Source organism: Alligator mississippiensis, chromosome 2 (genome assembly GCF_030867095.1).
Source record: "Alligator mississippiensis isolate rAllMis1 chromosome 2, rAllMis1, whole genome shotgun sequence".
Lineage (NCBI taxonomy): Eukaryota > Metazoa > Chordata > Crocodylia > Alligatoridae > Alligator > Alligator mississippiensis.
Genome location: NC_081825.1, coordinates 175,535,586 through 175,556,722, shown reverse-complemented (window position 1 = coordinate 175,556,722; position 21,137 = coordinate 175,535,586). Strand labels below are relative to the sequence as shown.

Below are 21,137 nucleotides of genomic sequence, written 5' to 3'. Positions count from 1 at the left end.
GTATTCCAAAGTTGTGGTGTGCTGGGCTCAGAATGGGAATATTGGTGCCATCAGTAACCTTGGTATAGTATGAAATATGTCTGTGACTTCCTGTGAGTTGGAGAGGCAGAGGAAGTACAGGTTCAGAATGTGTTGGCTGTTGTGACACAACTTATGAATGGCTGATAAAGCTGTGGCCATGCCCAACACACAAGGATTGGTGATGAATCAGAGGCTATCAGAGATGGTAAGCTTATGAAAGTCAACTGTAACCCACTTCCTCAAGCACATTGATACACTCATGTGCATGGCCTGCTTCTGAAGAGTTAGGGCCAGCTCAGTAGCATTTCCCATGAATGTGTCCTGGCTAAGAATGAAGCCCTATTACCAGATGAATCTTTGTGTGTCTCCAGGACCCTTCACACTTAACAGTTGATGCACAGAAGTGACAGTTCATGGATTACAAATGGTCCCAGAAAAGGCTAGCTTCCCCCTCTGTGATATTGCTTTCTGTTGTGCAGAGCACATAGCACAACTTGAGCATGCCTCATTTGAGTGCAGGGTCATGGAGCCCAGCTGGAAGAAATTCAAGAAGAGAAAAGAAAGCACAGCAAGTAAGACAGCCTCTCTGCCATGAGATGGAAAATGGATAACAGAGTGGAAGGAGATAGAAACAGAAAAATAAATAGTAGATGTCTTTTCCCTTCTGTACCTGGAAATGCAGCCCACATGAAAGTGAACAGCTTTGCAGTGGCAGGAAGCCTTAGTAGAAACATGAGAGGTCAACTATTCATAAGGTTGTGTTGCTAAGACACCTCCAGGGGATCATAAGTGATAACTGAAGATGCATATTGGAATACCTGCTAACCCCCCCTCAATGTAGTGCACCATCATTACATGAGGTCCAGCACATTGTGAAGGACATTAGCAAGGAGCAGCCTCTATGTTTATGTGATATTGATATGCTCCAGATCAGAAGCACTTCTATAAGGGCTGGATTTCTAGTGTTTCACATGTACATTTGTCCATACTTATGCATTTTGCAGTGTGATCACTCAAAAATGTATATGTTCTTGTTGTTGTGGTTTTGTGGTGGAGGGTTTGTTGTTTTTAAATTAAATAAACAAAATAAATGCAGACACATGAATCCAAACATTTCTGCTTATTTTTGCCTTATCCCTGGGTACAAAAATTCCCATGCAATGGTAATGGTTACATGCATACCAATCTTTTAAGGACATGGGTTTGTAGTATGTAGGGGTGATATTTTTATCATGATCTTAGGGTAAAAAAAATCTGAGAAGGTAATGTGTCTGTGAGAATTTGGGAAATACATGTCAGATGGCCATATATTTCAGCCCAAAGCCAACATTTATAAAGCAAACATTAGTGACATATGAACTAATTGAGAAATACTAAGCATTTAAGAGGGAGGGATTATTTCCATGCAAGTGACCCTGGTGAGGTGATCTCTCAGTGGCTGGGGTGCTGACAGTTGGTGGCCTGGCCCAGTCAAACCGCGTTTTGGGCTGGGCAAGTCTCTGATCAGTCTCTGGTCCATCGGTGGCACAGAGGCATGGTGTGGGGTGACCCAAGAAGGATTTCTAGCTGTAATCCCAGCTCAAAATCCAGTTCCTTATTTGGTTCCATATATTTAGCACAATGGGCATGGGGGCTGTCAGCTGGCAGTCTGGCATGGCCAAGCCGTGCTTTGGGCTGGGCAAGTCTCTGATCAGAGATGTTCAGGAGAGTCCCAAGGTGGCACAGAGGTATGCCATGGCATGGCCCAAGAAGGATTTCTAGCTATAATCCCAGCCCCAAATCCAGTTTCTTATTCGGGTCCATATACTCAGCACAGTGGCTGGGCTGCTGTCAGTTGGCAGTGTGGCACAGCTAACCCTGCTTTTGGCTGAGCAAGTCTCTGGCCAGAGATGTCTGGGAGAGTCCCCCAGTGGCACAGAGGTGTGGTGTGGGCTGGCCCAAAAAGCATTTCCAATCATAATTTCAAACCCAAAAGCCAGTTCCTTATTCAAGCCTTATACTTAGTACACTAGGCATGGGAAGCTGCCAGGAATCGGCAACCGGGAAAAAGGAATAAGGAACTGGGAATAAGCAACCAACTTCAGCCTCATTTCTCTCTTTCTGTTTTTCTTCAAGTATGCTAAGACTTCAAAGATGCCATGGATAAATAGCAGGAATAGCATGTAAAACCTTCCGTTTCAAAACAACGTATTAACTTCTGCAATTGTTTGAGAAGTTGTTGCATAGGTTCTACAGGCTGTTGCATTGGGCTTTATTGCTTAAGACCCAAGAGCAAGACTTGAGCAACACTGCAGTTTTGCATGTGGGGTGGGCAGGGAAGGGGTGTAAATAAAAGTAGAGTAAGGGACTAAATAGTAGGGTGTGACTACTATGTTGTTGTACTGTTTGATGTTGAAAGTGTCTTCTTTTTCTTTGGATGGGTTTTGTTATGGCAAGGAAAGGCTTATTGGCTGAATTGCAGAGGGATTGGGTGAAGGCCTGGTTAATGTCACTCTGCCCTATGAATGGAGCTGGAAGTATCCCTTTCCTGAGGACTCTGACTCTTTCTAGATACTGGGGAGGGAGTGTGGGAGGAGAGCTAAATTGGGGAACTGGAATGTGCACATGCTTCTGTGAATCCTGACCAGCCTTCAGCCTGATGGACTCTACTGAAGTCTGCTGGTGTGAAGCCCCAGAGAGTGGAGATGGAGGGGGTCTCCAGGGCAACTGCCTTCTATCCCACATCCCTGCCTTGGGCAACTGCCTGCTGCCCGACCCCCACTCTGAGTGTGGGCAGCTCCTAGCCTTGGCACCGTGATTGGAGAGAGTGCTGGGAGATTGCTCCTGATAGTTGCCTGCTGCTAGGGTGGACTCCGATCATGGAGTCCAGGCTGGAACAATGTCCTGTTGCCCAAGAAGCAGGTAGCTTCTGGCCCCAGCTCTGAAATCCCCCTAACTGCAATATGTAATTTATCATTAAAAACATCCTCGGTACCAGAAGGCTGGAAGGTTGCCAATGGGACTCCCATATTTTAAAAAGGGTCTAGGGGGGATGCAGGGAAATATAGTCTGGTGAGCCTAGCATCTGTCCCAGGAAAATTGTTGTGAACAGTTATTTTTATTTATTATTGTTTTTATGGATGAGCATGACTTGCTGGGAAGGAGTAAACATGGTTTTTTCAAAGGGAAATCATGCCTCACCAACCTACTAGAGTTCTTTGAGGGTATCAATCAACAAGTGGATTGGGGCTATCCATTTCTTATAGTACATTTGGATTTCCAAAAAGCCTTTGACAAGGCTCACCAACAGAGTATCATAACTGAGCTAGGTAGAGCCCTAACTGTAGTGCACCACCCCTACATTGGCTCCAGCTCATTGTGAAGCACATTAACTAGGAGCTGCTTCTATGTTCACATGATATCGATGTTCTCCAATTCAGAAGCACTTGTAATGAGAGTTGGATTTCTAGTGTTTCATGTGTACAGTTGTCCATACCTATTGAGTTGTCACTGTGTGATTTCTAAAATTCTTCAGTGGTCACACTGCACAGTGAATATGTTCTTGTCATTGTGGTTTTTGGGGGAAGGAGTTTTTTTTTTTAAATTAAACAAACACAACTGCCGCAGACACATGCACGCACACACTTATGCTCCCCCCGCCTTATCACCGGGTAAAAAAGTTCCAATACAATTGTAATGGTTACATAAATGTTACCTTCTTAAGGACATGGGCTTGTAACATGTAAGGATGACATTTTTATTATGATTTTAGTATAAAAAATATCTGAGAAGGAAAGGTACATGTTGGGATTTGGGAAATACATGTCAGAAATCCATATATCTTTGCTTTTCAGTCCAGGTTTAAGAATGTCACCATCTCAAAAGTAAACATGTGATATATGTACAAATTGGAAACAAAGGGGAAATACTGAGCATTAAAAGGAGTGATCATATTCATGCAGCTGACCCTGCTGAGTTTATCGTCTAAGTACAACAGGAATGTTTTCAGAGAAGTGCACCTACTCCTGATATCTATGCCATATATGAAAGATGATGTGTGATCTTTGGCTAAATTTGTTGAGACTAGCAGGGCCACAGAGGTCTGACAGTACTCAGGGATCAGAAGGATTCACTCAGTGGGGGGCTGAGAGATGAATGTGTGGAATACTTTTTACATGAAACACCTAAGGTGAAAATTGAACCTTATGAATAGGAGACATTGAGATTGTAGTGAAAATCTCTTCTGGCATGATTTTCCTAATTACTTGGACCAAAACTTCACAGCTGCTGGGGTGTGAGGGAAGGAAGGGGAAGGGGAATGGATTGTGATTCCTTGCTTTCACAAAGAATATCGTTTTCCTCTCCCTCCCTCTTCCATCCCTTCCCTCCCCAGTGGTAATCTCTTTTCCTTGCCACACCCTGTGCATATATGGCAGGTAGCCTACGCTATTTTCTTTCACCTGTTCATTCTGCTCTCTCCTAGTATTTCTTTCCTTCTTTTTTTTTTTATCCTTTTCCTCGCAGCAGACTGCTTCCACTAGCTTTCTGCATCCCCCTCCATTTTTTTTCCCATTCCAAGTATTCTCCAGTGCCATTATCCCTCTGTGTATGAGCAACAATAATTTTTGAAGCCATTTCAAAAAGGGAATATTTCAAAAGGGGAGTTGCTGTTTGGGATCAAGCAGTGGCTGTGACATTCTAACAGTTCCATGTGGGCAAGCATGCAAGGATACAAAAATAGCCACATTCCTTCATTGAACCCTGCATGAATTGGTGTTAAAACTGGACCTCTTTTGCTGTATTTGTATTATTGTCCATATAGAACTGTCAAGATGTAACAGCTGCTGCAAGGTTCCCATGGAACACCCCTTTTCCCTTTTGAAATGGCTCCAAAAAGCCGTGGATCTGAGCGGGGTGGGGGTTGGTGCAATTGCACCTATCACTGACTGAAATGGGTTTGGGGGGACAGCCCCAGCCAGAGCTGCTGCTTTGACACTCTAGCTATGGGGTGCTGGAAATGGTTTCACAGGGTACCAAGCTCAGCTGGGGACATCAGCAATCTTGGGCAGGATCCCCTCTGCCACCACCATCCCCACCTGATGTAGGCATGGGTCAGGGGCACCCCAGAGCCACCCATGCACTGTATTAAACAAGGGCTGCAAGGAGCAGCTGCATGGGGTGCTGGATCAGCCAGGCACAGCAGATGTGGTGCACAGATTTTTCATTCCAGGCAGGGAGCAGGCACTAGAAAGAGTAGCCTGGGTGCCACAGCCTCTGCCCTTAGCCAAGGCTGGCACCTGGTGCAGCTGGAGTCACCTGGCAGTCTCCTCCATGCCCAGTTCAGGCAGGGACCACTGGCAATGAATGGATCCCATCCTCCTGGAACCTGTTCCCTGCCTAGCTCCCCCTATGTTCCCTGCCTGCCTCAGGATCCGGCCACACTTTACCCCCATCCCCACAGGGTGAGAGAGGTGGGGCTCTGCTCCCTTCTTTAGTATTTCCTAGATGTGCCCATTGCTTCAAATGTATGTTTTTCCATGAGGTCTGTATATTCCTGGCTCACACTCACTAGCAATTGGCTATTCCAGGCCAAGAAGCTTGGCAGGTGAGGAATTACTAGGGATTGAAGTTCTGGGGATACTAGTGTCATTAGTGTCTGTCTCTGCCTGTCTTCTCTCTGCCAACAGGTAGTCATGAGAGAGTAGGAGAGGGAGAGATTAGTAGCCTATCCTGCGGGATATTTTATAATGAAAGAGCTAACCCCTGTCTCCTTGCCTCTAAGAGAGACCAACTCATTTATTGAGATGGCTATAACAATTTTGAATATTAAATAGAGGATGTATTTGAAGTTGCCATTAGCAGCATAATGGCTCATAAGCTATGTTAGACTGCTGTGGAATGAGATCATCCTTTGTTCCCTCAGCTTTCACATCGGGGAAACCTATTCTCAGTCTAAATCTTGATCTTGGCCACCACTTTGGTTCCCAGCTCTGCCTTCTCTTTTCCCCTAATGGTTAGTCTCTTAATTAGTTTTTGTTTTATGTCAAAAGTTAATAATGCTCTGAATTCATTTTGCCTACTGATTCTATTGAAATACAGCACCAGCCTGAATCTCCTGATGGCCATTTCCAAGAAGTGTCTATCCAACCTCTGCCCCACATAGCACAAACTTCATCACCCAAAACACTTGTCTACCATGGTGTGTGCCCAGCTCAGTGCACTCCTGTTTACCATCCTTTTTTTACTGTGTATTTTGTAGATCTGAATATTGCTTCAAGGCCTTTAGGGTTTTATATGCTGGGAATTTCCCTTTCATCCTGGCAAAGTTCTGAGCTGGGAGAAGAGAAAAACCTTTTGAGTCTCCTGTCCAGACAGGGTTCTAGAGCAAAATTGGAAGATTTCCCCTACCTCATAAAACCTTTCTGGTGAACACTGAACTTCAAGCCTGGAGGATGTATTCAGTGACTGGGTCCCCCCTTCCCCCCTCCTGCCTGTCCTTGGTCAAGACTGAGGAAATAATAAAGTGGTGTTTGAGTGCCGGGGGGGGGGGGGGGGTAAGTGGGCAGGGGAATAAGCTGATTGTGTCCAAGACTGAAAATGCTGTATCTGGTGGTAGAACCAGCAAGTGACCTAAAAGGCTTCAGAACAAAGCTGGAAGGGGTAACCTAGGTCAAATTGAAGGCAGAGAGGAAAAACAAGGTGCTCATGGCATAGAGACCAAACTGGCTTTTTGATAACCTTTTGTAAGGGTGGGCCTGGACTTCAGTGGTCCTCCTTAGTGATTCATGCTAAGTCATAGGTTTACCAGAGTGGAAGGCAGGGTCAAAACTAGGTATCAGTGCTAGTTCCAGAATGTCAGGTGAAGGGTCAAGACAGCATTGTGGTCAGAGCAGGCAGTCAACCTAGGGATCCAAAGCAACAAGACTTAATTAGAGTCTAAGCAGGCAGTTCTTAACCAGGTGCACCAGGCAATTTTGGTACTGGAACAAGTCCCTGTAGGGAGTAGCAGGGTATTGTTTCTCTCTGAAACAGACAGCCTATGGCTTCTGTTACTTATGGGAAAGAAGGGCAAACTTTTATCAGGAAGTCAAGAGTGGGGTCATCTGTAAAGAAATAGGAAGTCATAGCTGGTAAATGGGTATTGTCTATTGCTGTGCTAGTTGCAGAGCAACATTAAAATATTAGAGTAACCTGGGGAAGCAATAAGAAGCCTACTACAGTACTCACAGATTCCTGGCAGTAGTATAAGACAGAGGCTTGTGTGGGAGAGGAGGAAAAGCTACCATTGCTAGGTCTGTTGCTAAAGGCTAACCTAAAGCCAGTAAGCAAAGATCACCAGAAGACACCTGCAGACGGCCCAGGAAGTCACCTGACCTGAAGGAGGAAGGGTTTTGATGGAATACAAGGCAGGACCAGAGCCTGAGGAGTCAGCAGTGTTGCCAACTCTGCTTATAATAATCAGAATTGGGCTTTTTTTTTTTTAAGTTACTTTAATTTTGTTGAGAGTCATGGGTTGATAATTACCCCCACTCCCCTGATTACTAATTAGATGTAGTAGATGGAGATTAGACCCAGTATGGATGGTAATTTCACTAGACAGCCGGTAGACTTATGGAATTAAGTGCATTTATGTATGGCTTTGACTTTTAACCAGTGGATGGGGTTTGGGACTATAGGCAAGGTCAGGGGGTCCTAGTAGTGCCAGCAAGGCATGTAATGCTTGAGTCTGCTGGGGGCAGGGCAAGCAGTAGTACAGCAGCCCAGAGGGGGCAGCAATGAGGGACAAGGCCCAAAGCCCAGTGAGGGCAGAGATGTGGACCAGGGGCCCATAGCACAGAGGGGGAGAGACGAGGGCGAGGGTAACACAGCCCAGAAAGGGCAAAGACAAAGCCAGTGAGAATCCCCCCGCCAAAGGAGGGCAGATACAGGGCTAGAGAAAGCCTGGCCCCAGAAGGGGAGATTAACAAAAGTCTTAAATGTCAGAGAAATTTGAATGTTATATTGGGGCCTAGGACCAACTGGACTGTTTAACTGTTACACCTGTGAGTCACGGGCACAGCTACAGGGGTGGTTTGAAGCTGTGCTTAGCCCATAAGGCAATGGGTGCCCTCTGGGACATGGGCGAGGCAAGAGCGCCCACCTAGCCAGGAGAATTGATTGAAAGCAGTAAGGTCTGAGAGTGATCCATGGGTAAGAAGACAATCTAGGCTCACTCTAAGGCTCACTCTAAGTCCCTTGGGCAACCTCCCTTTCCAAGTTTGTTAATAAGACCAGGCCAGAGCAGGTGAGAGCAAAGAGGTTATACCTTAGAGACAGCTATGCAGAAGTTGCCACCAGAGGGTATGAGAACTGGTGCCCCAGGGAGGGAGCCTGTGGGAGGGAGTGGGGAGGAAATGGAAAAAAAAAAATTATATCAACCACACTAAAGGCTTCCCAGACATAGGGAAGGCACACAATGGCACAAAATGGCAAGAAGCACTGTATGATTAACCCCATTTATGCCAGAATGTTATGTGAAAGGCATTTTGATTGTGTGTATTACCAATATCTCAATGATAATGGGACACACTCTGCTATTCTCAGGGCTTATCAAAGGTGGGGAAGAGTGACCCACATTGGGACAGGAGAGAATCTACTGTATTCCCTGCCTTCTGCTGAGCCTGTGGAAAACAGGCAGGTCAATCCAAGAAATAGCATGTATGTTCAATGGCCAGCACCTGAATTGTTTGTGAAGGTGTAATACTTAGAATTCCATCCAAAGAGTGGAATCAATTTCCAATAGCCACTTAAGGAGTGTATAGATGACACTTAATTAGATAGACATGTAGATGTAGCTGTTATCTGCTTCTTCTCAACTTAATCTCCCTTAGACATGTAAGTGAGCAATCCCATCAGGATTTGGTAAAGGGAGTACAGGAGAAGCAACCCTCGCTTTAGGGGTGGTTGCACTCTAGCCCCCACCCTTGCTTCCCCCCTCCCTGATATGGGCTCATGGGTGACTGGTGCCTCCTGACTCTGGGGGGGCACCAGCGGTTGATCGCCAACTGGGTGGGGGGGGGTTGTCCCCCATCAGCCAATTGTTGACCCTGGAAGTGCCACCAGCAAAACCAGAGGCGCCGCTGGCTTTTTGGGGGGGTGGGGTGGGGGGAGGAGGGCACTGACTGGCGCGCCCCACTCCCTGGCTGGCGAGGGCCAATCTCAGGGGAGGCACGTGCCCCCCGGCCCACTCCTATGTGTTGCCTATGTTTGGGCTGATTGTTCTGTAGAAGTCTCCAGGGTCCTTTAAAAGTTATCAAAGCAAGAGAGAATCACCCCATACTTCCCCTCTGTGCCCAAACCCATGTTTATCCTCCCCTTTCCCCTTTTACACTTGATGCTTCCATGAGGACAGGGTAAACTTCAGAGCTACTCCTGCCCTGTCCAACCAGACTGCACTGGGGCTGGCCATAATCTGGGACAGTGACAGTGGAAGAGCGGGTTCCTTCACCATTCTCTCTGCTCACATGGGGCCCTTCCCTTGGCATTCCCCATGGTGCTCTCCACCACAACAGTTTCAGACCACCCATTTTAGCCATCTCTACATGCTTGTGGTCTGCACCCTCCACCATACCTTTCACATGGCCCACCTGGACACCAAGTGGTGGCACATTATCAGCGAGGAAGAGGGTCCCCAGTGAATGAATTCCACCTGGATCCCATGGGTTACTGGGGATCTCAGCTGGTAGCTTCTCCATAGAGTTATCATCATGGGCATTTACCTACTGTACTTCACAGATATCCCTGACACTTGCCTCTTATGTGAGCAGAGAGAAGCCTTTGCGTATGCCTACCTGGACTGCGCCAGACTGCACCCCTTTAACTGCCTCCTCCTGAAACTCTTACTTAGGTTCTGGCTTCACTATTACCTGCAACTTTTTGTTTATGTATTCCCCATGTGTGGCCCCACCAAGTCCCAGGACCTCCCGGTCAACCTCCTCCTGGCCCTTGCCAAACTAGCAATCTATCTGACCAGGAAGGAAGCTCTGGGCAAGAGGAACCCAGTTGAATGTGGGGCTGTTCTCCTCTCCCCACTCTGCTCATGTCTCCAGTGGAGTTTTGGTGACTAGCATCCAAGACTCACTCAACTAATTCAGGGGTAATGGGTGCTAGCTTGTGTGCTCTGCTGTGTCTCTTTCTGGGTTGCTTGTCATTGGGCTATGTCCTCAACCACCTTCTACTTTTCTTTTTATTTGTCCTAAGAAATCTGTTATTACATCCTCGGTGGCTTCCCTTTTTAAGGGAGCCTTACAGGTTCACTTGGTGGACCTAGGCCCACATTTCCCCAGGAACATAATAAATAGCTGTGTCACACAGCGGCAAAGAGTGGATGCTGAAAGAGAGATTAAACTGTGTATTACTAGGGTTTCCCCCCTCCCCCCTGGTCCCTCTATCACATAAACCCTTCTGCATTTAAGCTCTAGAATGCATTCTAGAAACAGAAAAGGTAGGGCAGAAAGGGACCTTAGGAGGTTGTTGAGTCCAACCCCCTTCTCCAGACAGGATCATCTCTTTCTAAGCCATCCTATACACAGTTTTATCTAATCTTGTTTTAAAACTGAATAAACAGCCCTCTTGCACAGCCACAGAACACAATGTCTGATAATATAAAATACATCCTAGGCTGCCACAAGTAAAGCAGGGAGACAATGGCAATTTCAATTTCCTGCTGCTGTAATGATGGGAACTAGTTTTTTAAAACACACTAAAGTGATTGAAGGAAGAGGACCACGCTCCCTGCTGTAGAGAAAGTCAGAAGCTCCCACCATCCATGCCAATTGTACCATGAAGTAAAATTCCTTCCTGATCTCAGATATAGCAATTATTTTCACCCTGAGCAGAGAAGTAAGACCCTCAAACTAGAAATCCTGGGGTTTTTTAGTCCCAGTAAGATCACTGCACACCCAGTGCTTCTGACACCCGTAGCAACAAGAAGGGAAAAATCCTTTATAGCCCCATATGTCAATCAGCATGCTCAGAAGCATAGGGAAAACCAGACACCCTCTTCTCTGCATGGCAATCTAGGGATTAATGCTATTAATCCTTTCTCACATTATTAAGATTCTCCATGTGACCTCTTCTTTCTTGGTCTTTCACTGAGTCACTTATCTTTACTTTGCAATTAGTTTTTGTTGCTGTCCTTCACAGAACCAATTTAAAGCCATTCTCTCTATGTTAGCAAAGATATATGTGAAGATGCTCTTTCTCAGCTTTATTTAACAGACTTTATCTCTAAACTTCGTCTCTGCCCATCAGACCTCTTTGAACACCACTCCACAATCTAGGAATTCAGACTTCTGTCAAACTGTTTCTATATTTTCTTCTTATCTTTGAAAGATAAGAACAAGTGTGCATACTTTTTATTATGCACAGCACATATGCATACTGATAATGTGCATACACTTTATAATATTTAATTTCTGTTCTGGATATGTACAGATAATAGGGCAAAATATTGCCTTTGAGCATTTAAAAGAGGTTGACACTTTAGAAGATCATTCTTCTGGTGTCTGTTTCTTCTCAGATAGTCTCATTTTGGTTTTCCTGATGTCCCATTGATGTATTTATTTAAAATAAAAAAAATAATTTAAATACATTTTAATTTTATATCAGAGTGGCTAGATTTCCTCAACCTTCTGGCCAAATGCCAAAATCATAAAATGAGGAGTCAAAGATTGTTTAACCCTTCTTTCCCAGTAATAATGGAGAGGCAAGTACTGGGCACGCTGCCAGGTCTTTTAAGAAGGTCTATCAGCTGGAGCTGCCTGAGGGACCTTGGCATTGAAGGAACCTGGAGTCCCTTGAAACTAAGTCTACAAAGGAAAAATGACCATGATTGTTTAGTCAAGAAGATTCCAAGACTCATTACTCTGAAATACTGTCCTGTGGTTTCTTCCCTCCAATCCTCTGCTAATTTAGCTCTATTCCATATGCGCGTACAGGCAGTCCTTGGACTTACGACACAATTGGTTCCTGAAAACCATGTCTTAAATTGAAATGTTGTAACTCAGAACCAATTTTTCTATAGGAACAATGTTATAAATGGGGGATTAGTTCCTGACCAAGGTCTGATACCCTGTTTTCACCAAAAATAACACAGAATTTTGTATTCAATCAATTATAGATGAGTAATATAGCTCCATTAATATATTTATATTGTAAATAGCAATCACGTTGATTTGGATCGACTTATTTGAGGTGACTTTGCTGGACTTTTTGAAGGGTTCTTGGCTGGAGTCTTCTCAGGAGTCTTGGCTGCAGGATTTTCTGGAGTCTTGTCCGCTTTCTTAAAGAAAGTGTCCTAGGAAGTTTGGACAGGCATTCTCCAGGGAAATTAGCGATGCAGCAAACTTGATCTCTAGTGTGGTGTGGTGTTAGATCAAGCACCGTGAAGTTGAAACTGACATCAGAAAGTTGAAACAGGGTGCCAATTTGTAAACGTTGTAAGAGCTGTTGGTTGTAACTCAATTTTTTTTTAAGTCAAGGACTGCCTGTATTTCTATTTCCTAGGTAAACATGGAGCCAACTATATTGCAAAGTGCTGGATCAAGGAGGGCACTTGGTCTGTCCAGCTGTGCCTAGCCTGGGAAAGACCAAGAAAAGAGAAGGATCTGTGGACAGCAAACACATGATTTCCAGGAGCAGGGAAGGAAGCCTTTGTAATAGTTCTTGCTACAACCTGCCAGATGATAGAGCATACTATTGTGCCTAAACAGTCACTGCCAGACTTGTAAACTTTTGTTTCCCCTCCTTTATCAGCCTTTTTTTCTGTCATGGTGTGTTTGTCTGTTTTTATCAAGACTAGATATGCCCTCCAAATTCCTAATTCAGTTAAAAATCTCAGGCTAGATGTAACTCTTTCATTCCCTCCTATGAAAATTGGTTAAGTACACTAAGAGACTCTAAGACTTTTCTGGGTAAAGTGAGAGCTTTGAGCATTTTTAACATTGCTGGGAGTACCATTTAGTTTTAGTTTCAAATTAGTTTTATCTTTGTTTTGGCTACCTCTGCTATCTATTCTAATCACAAAACTTTCAAATTTTGATATGTGCTCAGCTAAGCAGGCTAAGGATTCTGGATTTTAAACACTGCATCATTTGAAAAGGTGATATGAACACTGTAGATCCTGAGACCTTTTCTTCACTCCAAATAACATGGTAGGGCAGTGGGAAGTGGTGTGGGTCTGGGAGGAGTGGGGATAATTTCTACATGTATAGCTTGGTTGGCAATGAGGGACTTAGATATCACACCAGTGATACCTCCTACTAATGCCATCCCAAGAGCTGTTATAGGACACTGGCTTATTTGGCAGGGATGCTTAGGCCAGTGAGTCCACTGGAGGACTTTTTTCTTTCAGGACATGGAAATAGTTGCTAAAAAGACCAGTGACAGCTGGAGGGTCTTGGTGGAGATCTTGCATATGTGCCCAGTTTCCTTCATTATTCCACCAACTAATTTCAACCAATAGCATTGCAACATACAGATGAACAGGGGACACATGGCTTGAATGACTGAGTTACACTAAGGGTTATTCTCTCCACATTTAAAACAAACATGCATTGTTTAACTAGATTTTATGCTTATTTAGCATAAAGGCATTGACTTGCCTCCAAATGCACAAAAGAAAAAAAAAAAAGTTTTCCTTAGAAAGAACATCTTTCCTCTTTCAAATTGCAACTTGAAGGGGATGTACCACTTAAGGAATCATCCCCACACTCCCTCCACCCTCATTTTCTTAGCTTTAAAATAAACACCTGGGTTTGTGTTATCATCCCAAGTACCCAGGAGACCTGAAGAAAAAATTAATGATCTCCTCCGGGTTATCTTAAAGACACAGGGCTCCTGAGGAGTTTCCAAGGTGACTATAAACCCAATTGATCAAAGCATGATTCTTTGGACTGAAGAAGGACAGATGTCTACAATGCAAATGTAAGTCTGAGAAGGTTCCAGTTTCCTTTTGGTGCAAGTGACACTGTGGATTTTGATCTCAAAAGCCCCATACTGTCTGGGACCTTTGACAGTTCAGAGTCAGTCTTTCTTGCTCTTTGTGTTTTCTCCACTTGCTCTAATAAATTCAGTTGCCTACATACTAGGATTTTTTAGGGTGATAACTTTTATTGGATCGCCTATGTAGTTTGGATAAAATTCAACAATATTCTGAATGCAAGAGACTTTTCCTCAGGTGTTGGTTCACAGGAGGTCAGGAACAGCATAGTGAAAAACAGCAGGTGGGTGCTGGTGAGAGAAACTGACAAGGGTAGCAGACACACAGGGTGCAGACAGACATTTAGCTTTGCACTCTGAATCATGGTACTTTACATAAAGTGCCATGAGTTAGTGTGCCCCCCACCCCAGCCCAATAGAGGTTCAACGGAATCGATCCTGCCTGCACAAGACCTCCTGGCCAGGAGGCAGGACACTCCATCAGCTTCAAATGGCCTCTCTCTCTATATCCATTACCCACCCCCAGCTATGGGTATGTCAGTGGAGGAAGGGAGAGGTGGAGAGAGGGAGCTGCACTGAGGTGCTGGCTGGGGTTTGCTGCCTGGCTGGATTTGGGGCAGCAGGGGTGATACAAGACCACCTCCCACCTCAAGGTTGCCCTAGTTGGAGTACAGGGGGGGGGATCTGGGCCAGTCCTGCAAGCTGAGGGGGCTCTGTTCCACACCCAACCCTTCAGCTCAGGCAAAGCAAGCTGGCAGTTCAGTACTGCTCACTTCCTCCTCCCTGTTTTGTTTTAATCTTCTAATTAAACTTTCTTTGTTTTAGGCTACAGATTCCTTTAGTATTATTTCACTATAACTTAAGCTGAGCTATACCAGGTTCAGTCCTCAATTTTGAATTTAATTTTCCAGGCCATTGCAATTTTTCCTGAAAGACTTTTCCCTGTACCTTCTATGATTTCAGTCTTCTAATTCATAGGTTTATCTGGGGTCCATCAAACATGGCCTTCAGAGAGATTTAATGCATGAAGGAAACTATGTATACTTTGTATTTCTGTTGACCTAAATATTTTGTAGAGCTCTGGATAAACGTACTGCATCAGAGCTAATTCCATGGATAACCAGTTTATCAATATTATTGCAGCATATAATATGCTTGGCAAAAATCAAAGCACAGTGACTGAATTCTTTTTTGTGGGATTTACGGATGTTCCAGACCTTCAGTGTGCCCTCTTTGTGTTGTTCCTGGTGATTTATGCTGTCACTGTGTTCGGGAACCTTGGACTGATCATGTTAATCAAGACTGAATCCTGCCTCCACACCCCCATGTACTTCTTCCTCAGCCACTTGGCTTTCATAGACTTCTGCTATTCTTCAGTGACTTCTCCAAAGATCCTGGGAGACTTGATGGAGAAGATATCCATTTCATATGGGGCCTGCATTGCTCAGTTTTTTTTCTTCACTATGTTTGTGTCCGGAGAGTACTTTCTGCTGGGTGTGATGGCCTATGATCGTTACATGGCAATTAGTAACCCTTTGCTTTACACAGTTGTCATGACCAAGAAGCTGTGCTCTTCACTGATGGTGGGAGTATATATTTGGGGCTTTGTGAATTCCTTGGTTCACACCAGTGGCTTGCTCAAACTGTCCTTCTGTGGTCCGAATGTCATCAACCATTACTTCTGTGACCTCCCTGCCCTTCTCCTGCTGTCCTGTACTGACACCCTCATCAATGAGCTGCTACTTTTCACTTTTGGGACTGTGTTTGAAATCTCCATCCTGCTCATCCTCATCATCAACTATGTTTTCATCATCATAGCTGTGCTGAGGATCCCATCCACTGAAGGCAGGTACAAAGCCTTCAACACCTGTGCATCCCATCTAACCTCAATTGCCATATTACATGGCACAATTATATTCATGTATTTCAGGCCTCCTTCCAGCTACTCCTTAGATACTGATAAAGTGTCCTCTGTCTTCTATACATCCATCATTCCCATGCTGAACCCTGTGATCTACAGTGTGAGGAACACAGATGTGAAATATGCCTTCAGGAAAATGATCGAGAGGAAAACGTTTTTTTTTTTTTTTAAATAAGACCAGGTCACACTAGCATTTAGCCCTCACCAACTGACAGCATGCTGGATGTGATGTACTTTCTACTGTTTGCCAGTTTGTACCATTGCTTGTCTTTAAATTCCATTTTAACTTTTGTAAAGAAGTTATAGAGAAGAAATAGAGAAGAATTTATACTGTTTACAAAGGACTTTCCTCTCTCTTTCTTTTTGGCTTTCTTTTTCTTAGAGAAGTGAAAAGAAATCCTTCTACACTTGAACACCTATGAGGGTGTACAAGAGGTTTGACTTATACATTGTGTCCCTACTGTTCTCTTGATTAGGTGGGGTATTATAGTGGAGCAATAGTGTAGGGAAGGGAGCACTGTATGCCACTGCAGAAGTTGCCATGATTAATATTCCTGGAATGTTCTCGAAGGTATGAAGAAAGACTTGTATTCTAAATGGTTTGAAATTATTGCATGTGTGTTTTCTTGCCAGTGAAACTGGAGTGTTTTAGAGCATTGTGATAGGAGACATGCACCTGAACTGCCTCCTTTCAAATCACTTCTAGTCATCACTGAGTTATGGACAGAAAAGTCCCAAAGGGGTCCCAATTCTCAGTCATGCTCTTACACCTTTGTCAGTCAACATTTAAAAATAATAATTATCTTGTCTTTGTGTTGTGAAAGAGGATTTGAAACCATGATTTGAAGGAAACTGATGCAGAGGCATCTGCTTGTGCCTGCCAGCAAGCTGGGACATGGCCTCCAGTAGGCATGAAGTGCCTCATTCCATTTCAGAGTTTCCTGCTTCAAAGCCTACTGGTGGTAAAACTATCAAACCTCTTACAAAACCACAATGCAATGACAATGGAGAACAAATTGTATTTGGTAGCAAATGAAGAACATCACAGGGGCCATTCTATGGTATCTAGAGCTTTCTGCCACTATGAAGACTATGCAGATTCTAAGGCTGCCCAAAGGGTTTTTTATAATCCCGGGTTTAAGATTGTTCAAACCTCAATTTTGCAAAAACTGTTGGAAGCTGGCAGAGAACCTTCTGTGTGTGCTCTGAACCCTGAATGTAACTTTTTAAAATTATATAAAAGCTTGTGGGGCATTGTTATGAACCTCTCTGTGCTATTATTATGATTTTTGGTTAAGCTTATGCCCATTTCTCATATGGAAATGTTATCTGTCAAAAAATTAACCAAATTATGTCAGAAATGACATATTTCTTAACAAAAACAAGCTTTGGTGATGTTTTGAATTTTTGTGAAACACTTTTATGAACACTTGAAAAAATCACTTTAAAATATTAAATTAAAATGGGTGAATCCAAAATTGGGTAGAAAGTATGGGGTAGAAGAAAAAGATAAAAGCATTAATAAAGCCTATGCCACCAGGATGGAGTGCCTGGAAAATAGTGTATGCAAGTATTGGATGGGCCCTACCTCTCCTTACCATGAAGTAGAATAGTATCTGGCCATAAGTAAATCCATGATTTTGGAAAGTTGTGGAGCATAGGAACAGTTATGTCTTCTGGCATTACATTTGCTGGAGTATAAACTATAAACAAATCAAATGTAACACTGTGGTAAGGCAAGTAAAGAATGAATTTGAGGAGTGATTTAGAAAGACACAAGAGCTAACAAGATTTTTTTGAAGTATACTAGAAGGCAAAGACCTCCTGTGAAGTCAGTTGGACCTTTGGATGATCAGAGTGTAAAAGGGCACTACAGGATGACTGGGAGATTGCTGAGAAACAAAATGTGTTCTTCATATCTGTTTATACAGTGGAAGAGGTTAGGGAGATTCCCTCACCATAACCACTTCTCTTTAGGGACAAGTCAGTGATGAGGTTGTAGAAGATAAAAAAGTAAACTAAAATAAAATTGATTGATCAAAAAGAGCATGGTCATTGACTTGTCATGCTTTGGGATGCCTCTCACTCCCAACCGTCAGCCTCTGCCCTCCAGCCCTGCTGATGCCCTCATCCAGGGCCCCAGCCAAAAAGCAGCTTCATTGAAGCACTGTTAATGCAGACAAAGCAATTCAAAGGGGGTCTGGGTTTTTGGTTGTAGCCGTGTTGGTCTAAGGACATAAGTAGGCAAGGTTCTTTGAATAGATGTGGTATCTTTTATTAAACCAACTGAGTAAACAGGAAAAAAAGTTCTTGGCCAGCTTTCAGGTGCAGTAACCCTTCTTCAGGCATGGGGAGTCTCTGCTATTCTGAGACTCCAAGAAATTAAAGAATTGGCAGGATGTCAATGAAAATGTAAATAGGGTTGGCACTCCAGGATTAGGCCAGAGTCAGTCAACTGATTTTACAGGTTCTGTTGAGGAATCTTAAGGTAATGGTGTGAGGAGGGATGGGAAATGGTCCTCTCCAGTCCTACAGGAGGCACAATATACAACAATCACACAGAAAACATGATCATGCTTTACAGCCAAGCCACTGCCCTCCAGCCCTGCTGGTGCCTCTTACCACCTCACTCCTGCTGCGGGACCCTATCTGTGGGGTGTATCGGCCACATATAACTGTGCATGGGGAGGGCAGAGATACACCCCAGGACTGGTGCAATGGCCACATATAACAGTTTAGCCCAGCCCGCACCATACATTGTTATATGTGGCCGTTACAACCCAAAGGTGGGTGCATCACAGGACCCAAGCCTCTCCAAGAGTGCATGACTCTCCCCTCCCCTGCAGTGCCCTGGGGGTTGTGATTGGGGACCACTCACAGGCCAGTGGCAACTGGGGACCACTCGCAGATGCTGCTGGTGGTGTTGTTGGGGGGGGGGGGGTGGTGAGTGGCAACTGCCCGCAGTGTTGGCAGCGCCTTTTTGCAGGGGATGCACCACCAAACTCAGGCAGTGAGTTTGCACCCCCTACACATCGCCAATGAACACAGTGATACTGTCAATGATTAGTGAAGTGAAATAATCTATCTGGAAATCCTCCACATAATCTGTTGTTGGATAAAGGCTGGTCTGTGTATTGGACTCAGACATGATGGATCCTGTGTGGAATGCCAATTACTCTTCTTCCACTTCTCTCAAACACACCTGTCAGTTGAGAGGAGACAGAGATTGGGGAAGACTAGTGAGTATGACATCCCCAGTTCATTGTTTCCCTGAGAATTCCTCCCCCTTTCCAGCATCATAACAACAAATAGTCAGATGCCAAAGAGTATAAAATATACCCAGGGAAACAACAGCCACGAAGGGATGTGTGGTGCAGAAACAGATATGTAGAACATGCCAGCTTAAACAATAAGAGAGGGGAAAGGTCAGAGTGAGGGAGAGAGGAAAGGGAGAAGAGATGAGGATCTTCATTTGATGTAAGTGGGGCGGGGAAGGTGCTGTCAATCATGCTTGGACAGTAGAGGGAATAGATCAGAAGTTGGAAGTTTCAAGACAATTGCAAAGATTCCATCCAATGAACCCTTACCTTCCTCCTCTGAGTTGAATCAGGTGGCTATGGGACCGAGGGTGAAGTGAATCACAGTCTTTCTTGATCACTAATTGTGATCCTTCCACAAAGAGGGCCTTGTGGAAAACCTCCAAATAATAATCTGCAAAATGGATGTTACAAATTTCTCAGTCAGTCCATGGCAGCACCCATTAAAAAGATGCCCTCTTCATCCTGTGAAGGGTGAAACACCAAGATCAAGGTGGCTTGACTTCTGACATGTGCTGGTTTTATAACAGTCTGCATTCTGCCTTATTTTTTACCATCACTGTTTCTGATCAGCTAATGATAAAGGAAATGGCTTGACCACGATTAGCGCTCACAGGAGAGATTGTTGAAACCCGCTGTTTCCCCCATTCACTACAATTCCTGCGCTACTTTAGCTTGTTCTGAAGCTGGCTTTTAGAATTCCAGACCCACTGTCAGTCGGATATACTGCTCATCAGATGAGGGTGGATTGGAACAGATTATCAAGGGATGTAGTAAATTCTTTCACTTGGAAGTTTACCTCAGGAAGTTTACCTCAAAGATATCATCATCTACTCTGTCTATTAAATAGAAAATAAGTGATTGTTAGATGGACATTTTGTCAGAGTTTCCCCATGGTGGTGCTCTCCCCTATCTTGGGGTTCTTTAAGAGAAGGCTGGATAGGCATCTGGCTGGGGTCATCTGCCCCCAGCACTCTTTCCTGCCCAGGACAGGGCGTTGGATTCGATGATCTGTTGAGGTTTCTTCTGACCCTAGCATCTATGAATCTATGTTAGTGCTTGCTTGGGACCCTGTCTATAGGAGCATGAGAAATTGACATGGTTCCAACAGCCATGGGGGGTGGGTGGGACTGGAACAGAGAGTGCCAAGGAGAGAGGGGCTAGGGACAGACATTCAAAAAAACTGAACCTGAATTGATTCAATCTTTGCAGGTTAGTCTAACCTGCAGAGCTTGAACTGATTTGCAAGTGGATAAGCATTCACTTTTGAATCAAGAAATGCAGGAGTGTGCCTGCAGTGGCTCAGGCTAGAAGCTGGAGGGAGCTGAGGGTACTAGAATAGCCCTCTCTCCCATAGTGATGAGCTGGGGGAGGCGAGGGGAGAGCATGGCAAGGACAGAGCAGGTAGCTCTGATTAAGGAGGGGTTTAAACATCTACCCTGCCTGAACAGTCCCCAGCTGGGGTGGGCCTGGTGGGGGAGGGGGAAGTAGATCTTGCCAGAATTTTCCTGGATCACTGCACAAGGAGTATTGTCAGACCCTGGCCCCAGCTAGCATTCTGAGGCTAGGAGGGTGTGGAGGAAGGACTGCTTGTGTGGAGTGCATGCATCTGTTGATGATAATGAGCTTTTCAATCACTCTCTCCCTGCTTCTTCATACTGTCTGCAGCAAACTGACATGCAAGGGAGCCAGCAGGGAGCTGATAACACAAAGTTTATCAGCCCATCAAAAAAACAAAAGCCTCTCTCATTAGTTCAAGCTCTTCTTAAACGGCTTTTTCCAAGGGAGGAACAGAGGGACATTACCAGCTTACCTGTTGATTAGCTCCAGAAAGTCCTAAATGGACACTGTTCTGTCTGCCTTTTCCCAGTGAAATTGGAGACATACACACAGTGATACTTCTCAGCATTAGTTAGCTT

General features: G+C 44.4%; 1 protein-coding gene across 1 annotated transcript in view; it reads left to right on the top strand.

Moving 5' to 3' along the window:
• LOC102564857 (olfactory receptor 1052-like) overlaps positions 1-16,076 on the top strand; it is a 47,108-nt gene extending 31,032 nt beyond the window's left edge. Inside the window, exon 2 of the mRNA XM_006275771.2 lies at positions 15,124-16,076. Within this exon, the coding sequence (XP_006275833.2) occupies positions 15,124-16,076 (953 nt within the window). The remainder of the gene's footprint in view (positions 1-15,123) is intronic.
• Positions 16,077-21,137: the final 5,061 nt, after the last annotated feature.